Genomic DNA, 19,441 nt, shown 5'->3' with positions numbered 1-19,441 from the left:
GTTTATTACACAATAATACACAATACACTGCAGGACGTCATGAACACTCGTCATAGACCATACTTGATTGTAAAGTAGAAAAAGGTGTTGTATAGTTTGTGATTACTGTACTTTTCTGCCCTGTTGGAAAATAGTAACATAATGTGTCCCACTGAGCACAGACGTCAATTCAACGTTTATTCCACGTTGGTTCAATGTAAGTTTGTTGAAATGACGTGGAAACAACGTTGATTCAACCAGTGTGTGCCCAGTGGGGTCCCATTCTTTTACTTGCATTTTTGGATGAGTTGGCGACGTGAATCCAACATATCATTTGTTAACTTGTCCACAAGTTAATAGGCTATTTATTGTATTTCAAAAATGATATTGAATTGTGTTTGGTTGTCAACGCAACCAAATATCAGCATTTGAAGGAGATGTATCTACTGCTTGGATAGTTCCATCTGTGCCACTGACTTTGTCTGGCTTTAATTCCAGTTTGTCTACAAATTAATAATTTATATATTTGATTTACATCTCCATTTCAACCAAAAATCTAAGTTAAAGAATAGGACTAAATCAAATCAAACGATCGAAGTGCATTTAAAGTTTGGTTTGATTTAATTTAGTTAAATCAGGTTAGTTACAATTAGGGTTGGAGCGAAAACCTACAGGAGGGTAGCTCTCCAGGAACAGGGCTGGAGTGAAAACCTACAGGAGGGTAGCTCTCCAGGAACAGGGCTGGAGTGAAAACCTACAGGAGGGTACTCTCCAGGAACAGGGTTGGAAAACCCTTGTATGAATAAACAAAATATCTGAAATTGTATTCCTATTTGAACTTCGCTTTTAAATGGTTGAAAGCGCAGTGATATACATTTGGGTGACAATTTAACCAAAAGTCGCACATTGTTTTGCCGTTGGAATTTGGTTGTGCTTTTAGATGGTTGAAAACATAGTGATAACACATTGGAAATTCAACTAACTTTTTGCTGTCTTTTTGAGTGGGTGAATATACAGTTGACGTCGGAAGTTTACATACACTTAGGTTGGAGTCATTAAAACTTGTTTTTCAACCACTCCACAAATTTCTTGTTAACAAACTATAGTTTTGGCAAGTCGGTTAAGACATCTACTTTGTGCATGACTGTCACGCCCTGACTCTAGGGACTATTGGTTGAGTCAGGGTGTGTATTTTCTGTGTTGGGTTTGTCTGTGTTAGTTTCTAGATCGTTTAGATCTATGTTGGCCAGGGTGGTTCCCAATCAGAGGCAGCTGTAGCTCGTTGTCTCTGATTGGGGACCATACTTAGGTAGCCTGTTGGCACTAGTGGGGTGTGGGATCTTGTTCCGTGTAAGGTATTGTTGTGTGTATGCTACCTTGGACTTCACGTTTCGTTTGTTGTTTTGTCGTGTGTTTAGTCATCAATAAACATGCATATCACGCTGCGCCTTGGTCCGTCTCGTCTATAAACGAACGTGACAGAAGATCCCACCAATCCTGGTCAAGCAGCGTGACGAGGAGAGAGGATGGACTTGGGAGGAGATGAGCGAGAGTCTGGCAAGAGGGATGGAGGCCATGATCACGGGGGAGAGACAAGCCCCAACATTTTTTAGGGGGGGGCTCACGCCGTGGACGACGAGGCAGCAGGAGGCCGCGATAGAGCGGTTCAGCCGTTTAGCAGAGGAGGCCGCCAGATTAAGGGGGTCATTGGTTCAGAGGGAACAGAAGGAAAGTGTAGAGGCACGGCGAGAGGAGCTGGTTAGGAAGCAGAAGGAGCGGGGGTTAATGAAGGAACCCAGTCCCGCTCCTCGCACCAATCAAGTGGTGCGTGTCGCCAGTCCGGTCCGGCTCGTTCCTGATTCCCGCACTAAGCCAGTGGTGGGTGTTCCCAGTATAGTTCGGCCCGTTCCTGCTCCTCGCATCAAGCCAGTGGTGCGCATCGCCAGCCTGGTCCGGCCTGTTCCTGTCCCTCGCACCAAGTCAGTGGTGCGCGTCGCCAGCCCGGCCCGGCCTGTTCCTGCCCCGTGCACCAAGCCAGTGGTGCGCGTCGCCAGCCCGGTCCGACCTGTTCCTGTCCCTCGCACCAAGTCAGTGGTGCACGTCGTCAGCCCGGCCCGGCCTGTTCCTTCCCCGTGCACCAAGCCAGTGGTGCGCGTCGCCAGCCCGGTCCGACCTGTTCCTGTCCCTCGCACCAAGCCAGTGGTGCGCGTCGCCAGCCCGGCCTGGCCTGTTCCTGCTCCCCGCACCAGGCCAGTGGTGCGCGTCGCCAGTCCGGTACGGCCCGTTCCTGCTCCCCGCACCAAGCCAGTGGTGCGCGTCGTCAGCCCAGTCCGGCCCGTTTCCTGCTCCCCGCACCAACCCAGTGGTGCGCGTCGTCAGCCCAGTCCGGCCCGTTCCTGCTCCCCGCACCAAGCCAGGGGTGCGCGTCGTCAGCCCAGTCCGGCCCGTTCCTGCTCCCCGCACCAAGACAGTGGTGCGTGTGTCCAGTCCGGCACGGCCTGTGCCTGTTCCACCGGTGCCTGGTCCAGCTCCGGTCAGCGGCTCCACTCCGGAGCCAGAGCAATCCGCTCCACCGGGGTCCAGTCCAGCTCCGGCCAGTGGCTCCACTCCGGAGCCGGATCCGCCCGGCCCCTACCCTGTTAGGTTTATGTGGCGCGGTCGGAGTCCGCACCTTTGGGGGGGGGGTACTGTCACGCCCTGACTCTAGGGACTTGTATTGGTTGAGTCAGGGTGTGTATTTTCTGTGTTGGGTTTGTCTGTGTTAGTTTCTAGATCGTTTAGATCTATGTTGGCCAGGGTGGTTCCCAATCAGAGGCAGCTGTAGCTCGTTGTCTCTGATTGGGGACCATACTTAGGTAGCCTGTTGGCACTAGTGGGGTGTGGGATCTTGTTCCGTGTAAGGTATTGTTGTGTGTATGCTACCTTGGACTTCACGTTTCGTTTGTTGTTTTGTCGTGTGTTTAGTCGTCAATAAACATGAATGCGTATCACGCTGCGCCTTGGTCCGTCTCGTCTATAAACGAACGTGACAATGACACAAGTAATTTTTCCAACAATTGTTTACAGACAGATTATTTCACTCATAATTCACTGTATCACAATTCCAGTGGGTCAGAAGTTTACATACACTAAGTTGACTGTGCCTTTAAACAGCTTGGAAAAGCTTTAGAAGCTTCTGATAGGCTAATTGACATCATTTGAGTCAATTGGAGGTGTACCTGTGGATATATTTCAAGGCCTACCATCAAACTCAGTGCCTCTTTGCTTGACATCATGGGAAAATGAAAAGAAATCAGCCAAGACCTCAGAAAAAGAATTGTAGATCTCCACAAGTCTGATTCATCCTTGGGAGCAATTTCCAAACGCCTGAAGGTACCACGTTCATCTGTACAAACAATAGTATGCAAGTATAAACACCATGGGACCACGCAGCCATCATACCGCTCAGGAAGGAGACGCGTTCTGTCTCCTAGAGATAAATGTACTTTGTTGCGAAAAGTGCAAATCAATCCCAGAACAACAGCAAAGGACCTTGTGAAGATGCTGGAGGAAACAGGTACAAAAGTATCTAGATCCACAGTAAAACAAGTCCTATATCGACATAGGTCAGATAGGAAGAAGCCACTGCGCCAAAACCGCCATAAAAAAGCTAGACTACGGTTTGCAACTGCACATGGGGACAAAGATCGTACTTTTTGGAGAACTGTCCTCTGGTCTGATGAAACAAAAATAGAACTGTTTGGCCATAATGACCATCGTTATGTTTGGAGGAAAAAGGGGAAGGCTTACAAGCCGAAGAAGCACAGCGGTGGCAGCATCATGCTGTGGGGGTGCTTTGCTGTAGGAGGGACTGGTGCATTTCACAAAATAGATGGCATCATGAGGAAGGAATATATTGAAGCAACATCTCAAGACATCAGTCAGGAAGTTACATTTTGGTCGCAAATGGGTCTTCCAAATGGACAATGACCCCAAGCATACTTCCAAAGTTGTGGCAAAATGGCTTAAGGACAACAAAGTCAAGGTATTGGAGTGGCCATCACAAAGCCCTGACCTCAATCCTATAGAAAATGTGTGTGCAGAACTGAAAAAGCGTGTGCGAGCAAGGAGGCCTACAAACCTGACTCAGTTGCACCAGCTCTGTCAGGAGGAATGGTCCAAAATTCACCCAACTTATTGTGGGAAGCTTGTGGAAGATTACCCGAAACGTTTGACCCAAGTTAAACAATTTAAAGACAATGCTACCAAATACTAATTGAGCGTATGTAAACTTCTGACCCACTGGGAATGTGATGAAATAAATAAAAGCTGAAATAAATAATTCTCTCTACTATTATTATGACATTTCACATTCTTAAAATAAAGTGGTGATCCTAACTGACCTAAGACCGGGAATTTTTACTAGGATTAAATGTCAGGAATTTGGAAAAACAGAGTTTAAATGTATTTGGCTAAGGTGTATGTAAACTTCCAACTTCAACTGTAGGTTGTAATCTCATTGATCAACGTCTCAACCAAATATTATACAATTATCTATATTGAAATGACATGGTGTGCCCAGTGGGAAGTGATGGTTTGTCCACACATATTAGATTATCCCAATTCAGGATTACCAAGTACTGGTGTTCAGCCATGTGAAGATTGAGACATATTCCTGTCTTATATCTCCTAAGCTTCATTTTGATCTTTGAAGTTGGACAGGGGTGTTACTTGGCCTTAAATCTGGATAACTATTGATCCGGACTCTACAAAATATGATATACCCATGTAATTTAAAACTGGGAGAATGCAGAGACAGAGAGGGAGGTGCAGCTACCATACATAGTACCGATGTGCGGTTTGAGCACTGAAGGTTTCCATATCAGTCCTCCTACAGTATTTCTCCTTCACTGCTCTGCCAATACCTCTCATGTTGCAATAAGTTCTCATTTAGCCTGTCCCAAGGTGCAGTGAGTCAGATCATGTTTGCCAAGCACACACACATCCTGACTGCAGTACGTATGGGGGGAGACTGGATGTCTTTACTCAGCTAATCTAATGGCATCATTTGAAAATGTGAGACATGACAAAAATGTTGGGAGAACGATTGAGATTACTTCTCAATGGCTGTTAAACTACTGTCATCAGAATCAATGGCACTGATCTAAAAACAGTCTACTATGATATACTATCCCTGAGCTATCACTAGAGATTAAACTGTCCAAGTTGAGAGTTGCTGGGCATCTTGCTATCCAACATGGCATTGCTATTGGGAGATTATTCATTTTTCAGAGCATGGATTAATTCAACAAACGCCAATAGAAGTAAACATCTATCAGCTGGTGAAAATTTGAGAAAATAGGCTTTATGTGGTTGAGGTATTGAGCTAGGTGAATTCTGAGGCATTCTGTCAATAGCAATAGATAATGCATGACACCATGCCACATCCACCACTTAAACAATATGAAGACTGGGATCTCAAGACGTGCTTTGGAACATTGATTGTTTCTCTTATGTAGCTTGCCATTCCTTCCGGCTTGCTCTTGTAATAAACACTGATTCCACAAAACAAAAGCTATAGTTTCCCCTTGGCAGAGCTCTAATGGCAAACATTCCCATTTCACTAGTCACATTCTTCCAGATTTGTGACAGCATAGATGTTGTATTTGTTGAGTTTGGCTGAAAAGAGAGATGGGGTTTTGGAATGGTCTCTGTGTTGTTGATTTGTCTTTTGACTACTTGTACTTTATTTACCCTGGCAGATTGAGAACAGAAGTAGAGTTTTTTGTCTTACAGTACAGTATGTGGCTGCCGTTAGATGCTGCATCGCAGGCTACTTTAGTTGGCTTTAGGCGATAGTTATAGGCTATCACTGTGAGGACGTATGTCTAAATTAAGCGGGCAAGTATTGCATTGGCTCATGTCTCAATGAGGGCAATGTCCATGCAACATATAACCTTCAAAGGACCCCTGGCCAGGCTTTGATTCACTGTCTGCATCCCAAATGGCACCCTATTCCCTATCCATAGAGCTCTGGTCAAAAGTAGCGCACCACATAGGGAAAAGGGTGCCATATAGGACGAAGACGATGACTTCCGACCTGATGTCGCTCAAGTGGAGTGGGGAAAGTATCTATCATGTCCATAATTACCCAAGAGGGAAGTCAATCTTTCTGCATTAGCAGGACACAGACGGCATGGCGATAAATAAGCCAATCATCTCAGCCCATGGAGGTCAAGCCATCATAAATCAAACAGGAGCATTGCCCACGCCCTTGAGGCATTGTAGTAAGGTTCCATCAGCTGATGTATTAGAACATGCTTTTACTCGCTTGTATCTGATACTTCAGAATCGGAACAGATATATGGTGGCCTTCAGACACCTACTCTTTCAATTGAATTAGATTATTTTTTGTCATTTTTAATAGTTAGATCAGATACTCTCTTCTTTTGTTCAGTGTATCTGCGCTATATATTTAAGCAATAAGGCCAGAGGGGGTGTGGTATATGACCAATATACCACGGCTAAGGGCTGTCCTTAAGCACGACGCAACGCGGAGCGCCTGGATACGAGCCCTGAATGGCAATCAGCATTCGGGGCTTGAACCACCCAGTTTATGTATCCTAATTTATCCTGTATGTTTATCAGTTCACACATTGTTCCTATAGCAACATGGTGGCTCCTTTTTTCTTTTTCTTCCTGACATTTAGAAAAAGGGAACTTTGAGGTTGTTGTCGGTTGAACAGCAGAATTGCACTGGGTGTTGTCTCCCGGACATGGACATCAGGTTCGGATCGCTCACTTAGGCAGCTAACATTTCAAACAGGCAGTAAAGTGAATTTCAGCCCCAAGTACAGTACAACTTCAGCGACAGGAGGATATACTGTAAGATCGTCGGATTTCTCAGCTGCTGGGTTCAGCAGAATGAGAAAGACTTATTGCTAGGACATCCAGGGGACATCACTGAGTATCACTGGGGAAAATAAGGACATTCATCTCAACAAGTGGATGAAGAAAAAAATGTAAATCTCTGGTTTGCAGTCCTTCATTTTCATGTCCTTTGAAAGCAGCGATAATGACTGACTATGTGATGATCCCTGGTGTCTGATCCGTGGCACGCTCCATCCCCCCCAGAAGGAATAACATTGAACAGGGATTTAGCCGAGACCTTGACGTGATTGCCGCTTGCATGTTGCTACTGCGGATGGCCGGTTGTCTGTGAAAGGTCATGAGATCTATTCCCCGAAAAAAGCGAGGAGATAATTGAGGATCCTGGATTAATGGCGTGTCATAACAATTTATCCCGTATCACCATTGACCTTTCTCCTCACACCGCCACCTTGATAGATGTACTTCATTACCAGATTTGAAAACTTGAAAATGGAATCCCTCCCCATCTTCATGGCAGGTTCATCAATGATTGATCAGCCACTGAATGCAGGAGAGGAGAAAGGACCCCATGTCATGCTAATGGATAGCACCAGAGCAGAGCCAGTGGCGGGTCTTTTCAACGGCACAAGTTTCGCTCAAACAGACAATACAGGGTAGGCAAAATAGGGCCCGAAAAGTCTGGCTTGTTTGGGTCGGTCAAGTCCTGAAGAAATGTGCTAAAAACTCATGAAGCATGTAAGTGTGATGTTGCTGAAGAGAAAGGAACATAATTTAGTCATCAGGCCTCCGTGAGTCACCAAAAAGCAATGTAGGAGACATTTCCCCCTTCTAGAGCCTTAAGCGGTAATTAGCAGTTGCCGGTAAAAAGCTGAGGGATGGGGCTGGAGAAATGTAATCACTCTCAAATTCATAGACAGAGCTATGGATGTAAGGACTGACCATCAATTATATAAAAAGTATAGTTTTAACCATGTTTTGAGGATATATAGTGTTTGTTTATATTTACTTTGTTTACAAACATTGAAGTAAAACACGGTTATATTTTGGGTTCTGATGGGGTACGACAGCTGAACTAAGCTAATGAGGCATTTCTAAGTTAGATTATTCAAGAATCAATGGGTACATATCATTAATTTATAAGTCAAAAAATGGATGTAGCAACTGCAGATTATCCCGTTAACAGAACTCTTGATGAGCTTGTAGGAGTGACAGGATGGTTAACGGATATGATGTTAGGGAGTCAGTACTGCGGTGGGGGAACCAGGGGGGCTGCAGGCTGGTCGGTCTGGACGTCTGTGTCTTGTACACCATTCTATTTAGAATGTATTAGCTGTCCTTTACTAATGTTGAAGTCTATTTAAGCAATTAGGCCCGAGGGGGTGTGGTATATGGTAATATACCACGGCTAAGGGTGGATCTTAGGCAAGGCGGAGTGCCTGGACACAGCCCTTAGCCGTGGTATATTGGCCATGTACCACAACCCCTGAGGGTTGCTATTATAAACTGATTACCAATGGAAGTAGAGCAGTAAAAATAAATGTTTTGTCAGCCAATCAGCATTCAGGGCTCGAACCACCCAGTTTGTAATCTGAATTAGGCATTACAATCCATCTCTGTTCCTCGCCGGAGGGGGTATGGCTCTTTGCAGCGATCAGGGGACATTTTCTAATGACCATATCAATGAGCTTTTAATATTTTGTGCGCTCATCACTTGGCAGAGATACACAGGCACCCCTCCAACCTCCTGTCAACTATCACAGGCAGTTGAGTTGGTGGAGGGCTGAGGAGGGAAGGGGGAGCGGAGTGATGCTCTCCATTCATATCAAGTCCTAAAGAGGCACGCAGCGGGTGGCCTGTGTTTGCATAACTTTAAGTAAGGAATAAACACATTCTCAGCTTCACTTGGTTAATCTAGGCTCCTCCATTCTTCTGTACATATTCATCAGGGGGCTAGGAGACAAACCAGGCAGGATTTGATGCTGAAACATGTTAATCCCTCAGCAAGTGAAAGAGGACAAAACCATCTAAAGTATCTCAATGAGGATGTTTACCTTTTGTTTTCATGTGGATTGGAGGATGAAATGTAATGAATTGGACCCCCTGCGCGGAAACACTGTCAAACATATTATGCAAGCAGATACATAGGCACACTGCAACTCGTACAAAAGCAAGCTTGCGCACACACACGCGCACACACACACACACACACATTTAATACACTCACTCTTACACACTTAACCATCCTCCAAAGTCAATTAGTCCTGCAGCAGTAAGGTCATTAAAACGTAATGAGGTTAATTGAAAGTCTGTGTTGTGTTTTTATAGGGGACACGTGCACCATGGCAGAGTACAACAAGCTGAAGAGTATGCTGCTGGATATGCAGCCTAAAGGCCTGAACGGAGGGGACAAGAACATGTTGAGAGACATGGACCAGAAGAGAGCCCTGGTGGACACCATGTTTAAGTACCTGGACGTGGACCGGGATGGCCGTCTGGGCAGTGACGAACTGGCACAGGTGGGTACTTCTCTGAGAGTTGGATAACGGTGGGCATCATCATCAGAGCCACACTGACTGGTGTTTTTGGATGAATCTCCACCCATGGGTGATAGTACTTCTACTATTCTCTATATAGTGCACCACTTTTGACCAGGGCCCAATGGGACCAGTTCAGCCTACTTAATGAAACAAACCTTAGTTAGAGTTAATTACCTTTCTTTGAGAAAGTTTAGGGTGAACCTCTTGTTCTCGCTCAACGCAATGCTATCGTTCAAAATTAATTGCAAAATGATAATGGCATAATTCAAATTGAGACCTGTGGAAATGTTTTAGACCAATGAGTAGGTGATCTGTAGGTGATCATAGCCTACAGTGCATTCGGAAAGTATTCAGACCCCTTCACTTTTTCCACATTTTGTTACGTTACAGCTTTATTCATCAATCTACACACAATACCCCACAATGACAAAGCGAAAACATGTTTAGACATTTTTGCTAATATATAAAAAATACATAAGTATTCAGACCGTTTACTGAGTACTTTATTGAACCACCTTTGGCAGCGATTACAGCCTCGAGTTTTCTTGGGTATGACGCTACAAGCTTGGCACACCTGTATTTGGGGAGTTTCTCCCATTCTTCTCTGCAGATCCTCTCAAGCTCTGTCAGGTTGGATGTGGAGCGTCGCTGCACAGCTATATTCAGGTCTCTCCAGAGATGTTTTATCGGGTTCAAGTCCGAAGCCACTCCTGCGTTGTCTTGACTGTGGGATTAGGGTCGTTTTCCTGTTGGAAGGTGAACCTTCGCCCCAGTCTGAGGTCCTGAGCACTCTGGAGCAAGTTTTCATCAAGGATCTCTCTGTACTTTGTACTTTCCATTCATCTTTCCCTCGATCCTGACTAGTCTCCCCTTCCCTGTCGCTGAAAAACATCCCCACAGCATGATGCTGCCACCACCATAGTTCACCGTAGGGATGGTGCCAGGTTTCCTCCAGATGTGATGCTTGGCATTCAGGCCAAAGAGTTCAATCTTGGTTTCATCAGACCAGACAATCTTGTTTCTCATGGTCTGAGAGTCCTTTAGGTGCCTTTTAGCAAACTCCAAGCGGGCTGTCATGTGCCTTTTCCTGAGGAGTGGCTTCCGTCTGGCCACTCTACCATAAAGGCCTGATTGGTGGAGTGCTGCAGAGATGGTTGTCCTTCTGGAAGGTTCACCCATCTCCACAGAGGAACTCTGGAGCTCTGTCAGAGAGACCATCGGGTCCTTGGTCACCTCCCTGACCAAGGCCCTTCTCCCCCGATTGCTCAGTTTGGCCAGGCGGCCAGCTCTAGGAAGAGTCTTGGTGGTTCCAAACTTCTTCCATTTAAGAATGATGGAGGCCACTGTGTTCTTGGGGACCTTCAATGCAGTACCCTTCCCCATATCTGTGCCTCGACACAATCCTGTCTCGGAGCTCTACAGACAATTCCTTCAACCTCATGGCTTGGTTTTTGCTCTGACATGCACTGTCAACTGTGGGACCTTATATATACAGGTGTGTGCCTTTCCAAATCATGTCCGATCAATGGAATTTAAATTTTTTACATTTTAGTCATTTAGCAGACGCTCTTATCCAGAGCGACTTACAGTTAGTGAGTGCATACATTTTTTCATACTGGCCCCCCGTGGGAATCGGACCCACAACCCTGGCATTGCACGCGCCATGCTCTACCAACTGAGCTACACGCCACAGGTGGACTCCAATCAAGTTGTAGAAACATCTCAAGGATGATCAATGGAAACAGGATGCACCTGAGCTCAATTTTGAGTCTCATAACAAAGGGTCTGAATACTTATGTAAATAAGGTATTTCTGTTTTTTATATTTAATAAAATTGCATACATTTCTACAAACCTGTTTTCACTTTGTCATTATGGGGTATTGTGTGTAGATTGATGAGAATTTTGTTTTCTTAATCAATTTTAGAATAAGGCCGTAACGTAAGAAAATGTGAAAAAAGTCAAGGGGTCTGAATACTTTCCGAAAACACTATATATACTATATTGAACAAAACGGAAAAGCTTATTTATTTTCAGTTAGAATAACAACTTTGCTTTAACATTTGGGTGAGCCTCTGCAAATTAGGATGGTATGTGTGACTTTCTATATTAAAGCAGTGTGTAGGTTTGTGATCTTAAAAAAAAAAAATCACTCTTTGTCCCATTAAATAATTAGCACCTTATTCCCTATTTAATAGTACTTTTGTATCTATGTAGGGAACAGAGTGCCGTTTGGTACACAGCCTTTGCACTTTTATACTTTGAGGAGACAGGCTCGACGTGGAATACATTAACAACTATTTCTCGCATCTCAGCATTTTTAAAGATCTGATTGAAGATCTGATCAAATCATGGTTGGCAGTTATTCATCTTGACACATAGCCAGGATATCTTTAAAGAGACATTTCAATTTTTAACATTTATAAATTCTGTTTTAGGCAGATATCCATCCAAGATCAGAGACATGAAAGAAACAGAAAGAAATGTCACTAAATGTCATCATCAGTTCTCTCTGTGTGTAAAGCAGTATTCCACTTCCTCTACGCACTGGTTCTTCTTCCGTCTATAGAGGGTACAGAATGGGGCCAGATTTAAGACTCACCAAGTGCATAGTTTGTACCTGTTCTTTTCCCAAAGGGAATTAAACATGGAGGGTAGAACAAGACTAAAATAAAGGTTAAGAGAAGAAGGAAGACCGTTAAGTGAATGAAGGAAGACAGTTGTTATATCTGATTTGGTCACATGGTTTATATCCAGAACTAGAATGTGAATCATAGAATGTACTTATTGTGATCGAGATGTAGTTGTCCCTGATTGCACTGACTTTGCTCACAGCTGCTTGTTTGAAGAAGTGTACTTACTGTGATCAAGATGTGGTTGTCCCACTGGCTATCCTAAGTTGAATGCACCAATTTGTAAGTCGCTCTGGATAAGAGCATCTGCTAAATGACTTAAATGTAAAATAGAATAGAATAATTGTAATGCTATGGTGTCCATCCTCCTGTCCAGATCTCTATGAAGGAGCACTTGGAGGACAGTCTGCTGGAGTGCACCATGCAGGACCTGCTCCGCTACGATGATTACAACAACGACGGACACCTCACTCTGCACGAGTTCTACACTGCTTTTCGTAAGTCCAGCTTTAAATCCCCTTCTCCCTCCCTCCCTCTCAATCTCTCTCTCTCTCTCTCTCTCTCTCTCTCTCTCTCTCTCTCTCTCTCTCTCTCTCTCTCTCGCTCTCTCTCTCTCTCTCTCGCTCTCTCTCTTTCTCTCTCTTTCTCTCTCCCCCTCTCTCAGGCCACCCCATCAGGATAAGACCGGATCAGTCCAGATAAACCTGGCTCAGGCTACGCAGCAATCCGGCAATCCTCTGCCCTGTTCGCCAGGCCAGGCCTCATTATGGGCCTCTGAGCTGTGCTGAGCCATGGCTGAGAGCACCTGGTCATCAGGCCTAATAAAGCCTAATCACACAGACAATAATGGCAGTTCGGATTTGGGCTGGAACAGACGATGGCAAAGCCACCCTATGACTGGGGTTGCGTTACCTCTGAGAGGCCATCTCTACACCCCCAACCCCTTCTCTCTCTCCCATACATTTTAGCCAGTGTGATTAGAAAGAAAATATGCAATCCGAGCCCCAAAATGGACAGGCCAGACTGAAATGGACGGTCCACCCAATTGGACAAAGCCGATAATCAGGCTGTTAGCAGTAGATGGCGTGGGACAATTTTGAAGGCTTTCGCAATCGGGGCAAAAACACAGGTCCATTAAGCCTCAACAGTCATTAACCATACAGTAGTAATAATTGGGTTTTAGTGTAATCATTGTTGTCATTATACAGTTACTTTGCTTTTAGCCTCCAGATGGGCTGTGAGCATGGCTGGCGGTGGGTCTGTTTTGAGGAGGGTATAACTGATGTTTAACAGGGAGGTGAAGGAGAGGGTTGGGACTAATAAAACATGTAATTGATCAGACATTGTTCAAGGCTGATGTGCTGCATAAGACTAAAACAAGGAGTGGGACTTTTTATTAAGTGGAGGCTCATCTGGTGTTATGGCTTATATGCTATGGATGGATGTTCCTGCGATGAGTTGTTCTCCCTTGTGAGAGGAAAATGAAGTCGAGATGCCAGGGAGCTCAGGTGTTTCCACATAAGCTCTTCCTGCGGATGCCATGCTTGGTAGATACACTGGGCAATGACATTCACCGGTAAGAGCCCCGTTCTGCAGATGCTGTTGTGTAGGGAGAGGGTTCTGTTCCATAGCAGGCAGACAAATTCCATTCCAAAGCTTGGATATTTTTTTCTTCATGGAGTTCAGTTTGGCTTTAGAAACCCCCTCAGGAAGTGATGGTATTTGGCTTTAGAAACCCCCTCAGGAAGTGATGGTATTTGGCTTTAGAAACCCCCTCAGGAAGTGATGGTATTTGGCTCTAGAAACCCCCTCAGGAAGTGATGGTATTTGGCTATAGAACCCCCTCAGGAAGTGATAGTTATTGGCTTTAGAAACCCCCTCAGGAAGTGATGGTGTTTGGCTTTAGAAACCACCCACAGGAAGTGATGGTGTTTGGCTTTAGAAACCCCCTCAGGAAGTGATGGTATTTGGCTTTAGAAACCCCCTCAGGAAGTGATGGTATTTGGCTTTAGAAACCCCCCTCAGGAAGTGATGGTATTTGGCTTTAGAAACCTCCTCAGGAAGTGATGGTATTTGGCTTTAGAAACCCCCTCAGGAAGTGATGGTATTTGGCTTTAGAAACCCCCTCAGGAAGTGATGGTATTTGGCTTTAGAAACCCCCTCAGGAAGTGATGGTATTTGGCTTTAGAAACCCCCTCAGGAAGTGATGGTATTTGGCTTTAGAAACCCCCTCAGGAAGTGATGGTATTTGGCTTTAGAAACCCCCCTCAGGAAGTGATGGTATTTGGCTTTAGAAACCTCCTCAGGAAGTGATGGTATTTGGCTTTAGAAACCCCCTCAGGAAGTGATGGTATTTGGCTTTAGAAACCCCCTCAGGAAGTGATGGTATTTGGCTTTAGAAACCCCCTCAGGAAGTGATGGTATTTGGCTTTAGAAACCCCCTCAGGAAGTGATGGTATTTGGCTTTAGAAACCCCCCTCAGGAAGTGATGGTATTGGGCTTTAGAAACCCCCTCAGGAAGTGATGGTATTTGGCTTTAGAAACCCCCCTCAGGAAGTGATGGTATTTGGCTTTAGAAACCCCCCTCAGGAAGTGATGGTATTGGGCTTTAGAAACCCCCTCAGGAAGTGATGGTATTTGGCTTTAGAAACCCCCTCAGGAAGTGATGGTATTTGGCTTTAGAAACCCCCCTCAGGAAGTGATGGTATTGGGCTTTAGAAACCCCCTCAGGAAGTGATGGTATTGGGCTTTAGAAACCCCCTCAGGAAGTGATGGTATTTGGCTTTAGAAACCCCCTCAGGAAGTGATGGTATTTGGCTTTAGAAACCCCCCTCAGGAAGTGATGGTATTGGGCTTTAGAAACCCCCCTCAGGAAGTGATGGTATTGGGCTTTAGAAACCCCCCTCAGGAAATGATGGTATTGGGCTTTAGAAACCCCCCTCAGGAAGTGATGGTATTGGGCTTTAGAAACCCCCCTCAGGAAGTGATGGTATTTGGCTTTAGAAACCCCCCTCAGGAAGTGATGGTATTGGGCTTTAGAAACCCCCTCAGGAAGTGATGGTATTTGGCTTTAGAAACCCCCTCAGGAAGTGATGGTATTTGGCTTTAGAAACCCCCCTCAGGAAGTGATGGTATTGGGCTTTAGAAACCCCCTCAGGAAGTGATGGTATTGGGCTTTAGAAACCCCCTCAGGAAGTGATGGTATTTGGCTTTAGAAACCCCCTCAGGAAGTGATGGTATTTGGCTTTAGAAACCCCCCTCAGGAAGTGATGGTATTGGGCTTTAGAAACCCCCCTCAGGAAGTGATGGTATTGGGCTTTAGAAACCCCCCTCAGGAAATGATGGCATTTGCATTTATCTACTTTGTCTACTTAGGCATCTGACAGTTCAGCATAGCATTGTTGTTTATTTTCTTCTGTCTCCAGTATCTTGTTGCTTTAGCCTTTGCCCTGGTCTGTCAGGAGGGTTTTGAATAAATGCCCAGTTCCCTTCATGCTATAACTGTACAGTTATAATCACAGACCATTTTTCAGTCAGAAAAGTATCTGCTTGAATTTTTGCCTAATGAGTACTTAACGAAATGTTGGAAAGTAGTATTCATGATAAATGATGGAAAGTTTGGAAAGCTCGACTCAGCCAAAGGAAGAAAATACCTCTTGTTCTTCACAAATCAGAATATGATGGCCGTCGAATAGTTGTCGTCTCTGCCGCAGTGCCTATGGTGGAGCTGAGATAAAGGTATACAGAGTATACTGACTCTGTGCGTGCAGTATTTCTCTATTGTGGGTGGTGCTTATATTAGTTGTATTTCACACTTGTATTAATTAGATTATTATTTCTTGCATATCCCAACTCCTCCTGAGACTCCCTCGGAGAGTGTGGTCACGGCCAGAGAGGAGAAGAGAAGAAAAGAGAGGAGAGGAAAAACGATGCAATACGAGGGAGGAGAGTTAGAGGCATTGTGCCCAGAGCTCCCTTCGCTGGGAGTCTATTTGATTTTTATGGTTGCCGTTAATAGTGGAATTATAAAGAAATGCCGAGCTGCGCTGGCAGGCACGTCAGCAGATCTGCTTAATTAATCAAGTGGCTGAAACAGAATGTGGTGGAGGCAGGGAAGGAGGAGAGAGGGGTCAGGGAGGGGACAGAGGGGTCAGGGGGAGGAGGAGAGAGGGGTCAGGGGGAGGAGGAGAGAGGGGTCAGGGGGAGGAGAGAGGGGTCAGGGAGGGGACAGAGGGGTCAGGGGGAGGAGGAGAGAGGGGTCAGGGGGAGGAGGAGAGAGGGGTCAGGGGGAGGAGGAGAGAGGGGTCAGGGGGAGGAGGAGAGAGGGGTCAGGGGGAGGAGGACAGAGGGGTCAGGGGGAGGAGGAGAGAGGGGTCAGGGGGAGGAGGAGAGAGGGGTCAGGGGGAGGAGGACAGAGGGGTCAGGGGGAGGAGGACAGAGGGGTCAGGGGGAGGAGGACAGAGGGGTCAGGGGGAGGAGGAGAGAGGGGTCAGGGGGAGGAGGAGAGAGGGGTCAGGGGGAGGAGGAGAGAGGGGTCAGGGGGAGGAGGAGAGAGGGGTCAGGGGGAGGAGGAGAGAGGGGTCAGGGGGAGGAGGAGAGAGGGGTCAGGGGGAGGAGGAGAGAGGGGTCAGGGGGAGGAGGACAGAGGGGTCAGGGGGAGGAGGACAGAGGGGTCAGGGGGAGGAGGAGAGAGGGGGAAAATAGGGTAAATGAGGGGAGACAAGTGTAATTGGTTGGAAATAGTGTGTGTATGTGTGTGTGTGTGGTGGAATGTGCTGAGGTGCAGGGTTTGCGGTGGGGGGGGGGGGCTGACTGTGTCTGTGTGAAGGTCTGGAAGAGCGACACGCACCAGTCCCCTGTCTGTGTGAAAGTCAGGAAGAGCGACGCGCGCCAGTCCCCTGTCTGTGTGAAAGTCAGGAAGAGCGACGCGCGCCAGTCCCCTGTCTGTGTGGAAGTCAGGAAGAGCGACGCGCGCCAGTCCCCTGTCTGTGTGAAAGTCAGGAAGAGCGACGCGCGCCAGTCCCCTGTCTGTGTGGAAGTCAGGAAGAGCGACACGCGCCAGTCCCCTGTCTGTGTGAAAGTCAGGAAGAGCGACGCGCGCCAGTCCCCTGTCTGTGTGTGATGTATATGCTCCACAGGGGAAGATTACACAGGCAATAAGAAGGTTACGCTTATCACAAGGAGATCGCAGATCTCCAAGGGATGCAAATTACTACATTAGCAAAGACACAGTCAATTAAACCCACCCGTAGAAAGACAAAGCTCATGTCCGTCACCGGAGAGCGTCCGCAGCACATCTTTTATAGTTTTTTCTCTCTGACTTTCCCAGTTAGTGAAAAACAGCCTACATTAACATTATAAATGGCAACTGTAGACAACCTCGATCCTATCTTCATGTCATTGTCCAAGAAATAACCCACACAGGAAGTTGTAGCATGCAGTGAGTGGTGGAATATTGCTAGCTAAGCATAGGAGAGAGTGACTTTAGATAACTATACTAAAGGTCTATTCCACCTGTCTACCTCCCAGGTTGGCTCCTCTCCTCTCCTCCAGCTCCTCTCTGTTCCACATTGGTGTTTTATTTGAAGGCTCATTACGATGACTCCATGTTCTTCACGGCTAATTGCCAATACAGTATTTTTATGGTTTCCGGCATATTCATTGTGTCAGCTGTGCCCTGGGGTAATTATGTTTTGTTGGTTTGCTGTGTTAGCCCTTAATACCCGTCTCTGACCCTGAGTTTGACAGAAACAGAGAATGTCCTGTCATCACATCTCTTCCTCCACACGTCCACAGTTTTACAGTTTCCCTGGACAGCCCCTTAAATACTGCCAACGGTCAGATGGCGAACGACAAAAAGCCAGTGGATTCCAGTGTTCTGCATACCACCTTGAGACAAGCGAAGTGAGTCTCCATGGCAACTGTAGGTGCCTCTGTAATCTTGGAATAATCTCTTTCGTGAGGCACTTAACAATGCAGCCATCTCCCTATAGAGAAGACGAGAGGAGAAGAGGAGGACAGTACAGAAGGAAAGTGTTTACGCTAATTAAGTTGTCTGTTACACTGAGCCTAAACTGCACATTTCATTGTACAGGTACAATGGGTGTCTGGATGAAGAAGCTAAAGATGTCCGTACAGGGAGACTTGAAGGGGCTTCAATAAATATCAAATGTCAAATACAAAATATGAGCCAACATCTTGAACACTGTAAAATACCACAGGGTTTTTTCTTTTTACAATAGAAACATCCAAACATATGTCAAATGATATTGCAGAGCAGTATAATGCAAATAAGATCCATATCCTTGTTAGGCTGGCAGAATTATTATCCACTTGTTTACACAGACAGCAATATAAATCTAGAAATGAGATCAAAAAGTTATGCATTAGTGTTTCAGCAGTTGGCTGTCAGATCAAACAATTACAGGGAAATGTTGGAAGATCATTAATGTTTGCCAGCCAAAATAATTGTCTAATAAAACGACTTCCGGAAGAGTTCACAGAGATAATTTTTGGCTTTCTTTTCTTCTACATGACAACTCACTTTTCACTGATAATCTCCAATCTGAAGTCCAATCCTTGAGTTTGAATAGAAGACTCTCAGCTGGGGAAAATGTAGTACAAGATCTGACAGAAAAACACTTAGTTAAGTTAATGTATATTATAATATGTCCTATTTTCAACATCATCAGTGAGTCACTTGATCATTAAAAAGGTGAACTCTAACTGGAGAGCCGTTGTGCTACGAGTCATCTAATATCTATGATAATTACTGGAGGATAATCCTCCCATTTCTCGTTCTCTTTCATTTCAACTCTTTTAATTTCACCCCTTCAATAGTTATTCTCTAATTAAGCGGAGAGATGCGTATCATCGTGTCCTGTGGAATGGCTCGGGCCAAATCTCTAACCCCTGTACACCCAGAATCCTCTACTGCTCCGTCCTCCTCGCCATCTCGTTGTTTTTCCACCATCAAATTGCGGCAGCAGTCCTTGGGAACCGTCACACCATTATTCACACACAGAGGCCCCCGGCTGTTAGCTGCACAGCATGTTGTCTTCTTTTAAATCTCCCTCCAACTCTCGCTCCAGCGAGGAAATAATTCAATATTCAATGCTCCCCCTGCAACTTCAAACAAGTGTGTCTGGGAGTTGAGTTGAGTGTCCCCCCCCCTACATCCCCCCCTCCCCTAGAGAAGAGAGTCAGACCCAGAGAAAGTGTTCCTCTGATCAGCCAAATCTGTTGTGGAGAGCTGGACACCCTCCTCTCACCATCAGCTTAGACAACGTTTCCCTGGAACAAAGGAGATAAAGAAATAAGAAAACATCTTAGAAAAAACGCCTTTTGAAAGAGTGTGATACAACAAAGATATTTGTGTTAATTGTTATTGTATTGCTTGAGTAAGTTCTCTGTAAACGTTATC

General features: G+C 45.6%; 1 protein-coding gene across 1 annotated transcript in view; it reads left to right on the top strand.

The window, feature by feature from the left end:
• Window positions 1-19,441, top strand: part of LOC311143186 (follistatin-related protein 4-like) — a 226,075-nt gene that overhangs the window by 139,082 nt on the left and 67,552 nt on the right. Inside the window, exons 5-6 of the mRNA XM_084178970.1 lie at window positions 9,175-9,365; window positions 12,395-12,515. Of these exons, the coding sequence (XP_084035096.1) occupies window positions 9,175-9,365; window positions 12,395-12,515 (312 nt within the window). The remainder of the gene's footprint in view (window positions 1-9,174; window positions 9,366-12,394; window positions 12,516-19,441) is intronic.

The sequence above is a fragment of the Coregonus lavaretus genome, assembly GCF_964263955.1.
Source record: "Coregonus lavaretus genome assembly, chromosome: 15".
Taxonomy (NCBI): domain Eukaryota; kingdom Metazoa; phylum Chordata; class Actinopteri; order Salmoniformes; family Salmonidae; genus Coregonus; species Coregonus lavaretus.
Note: the sequence above shows the minus strand (reverse complement) of the source record. Positions and strands in the feature narration are given on the sequence as shown.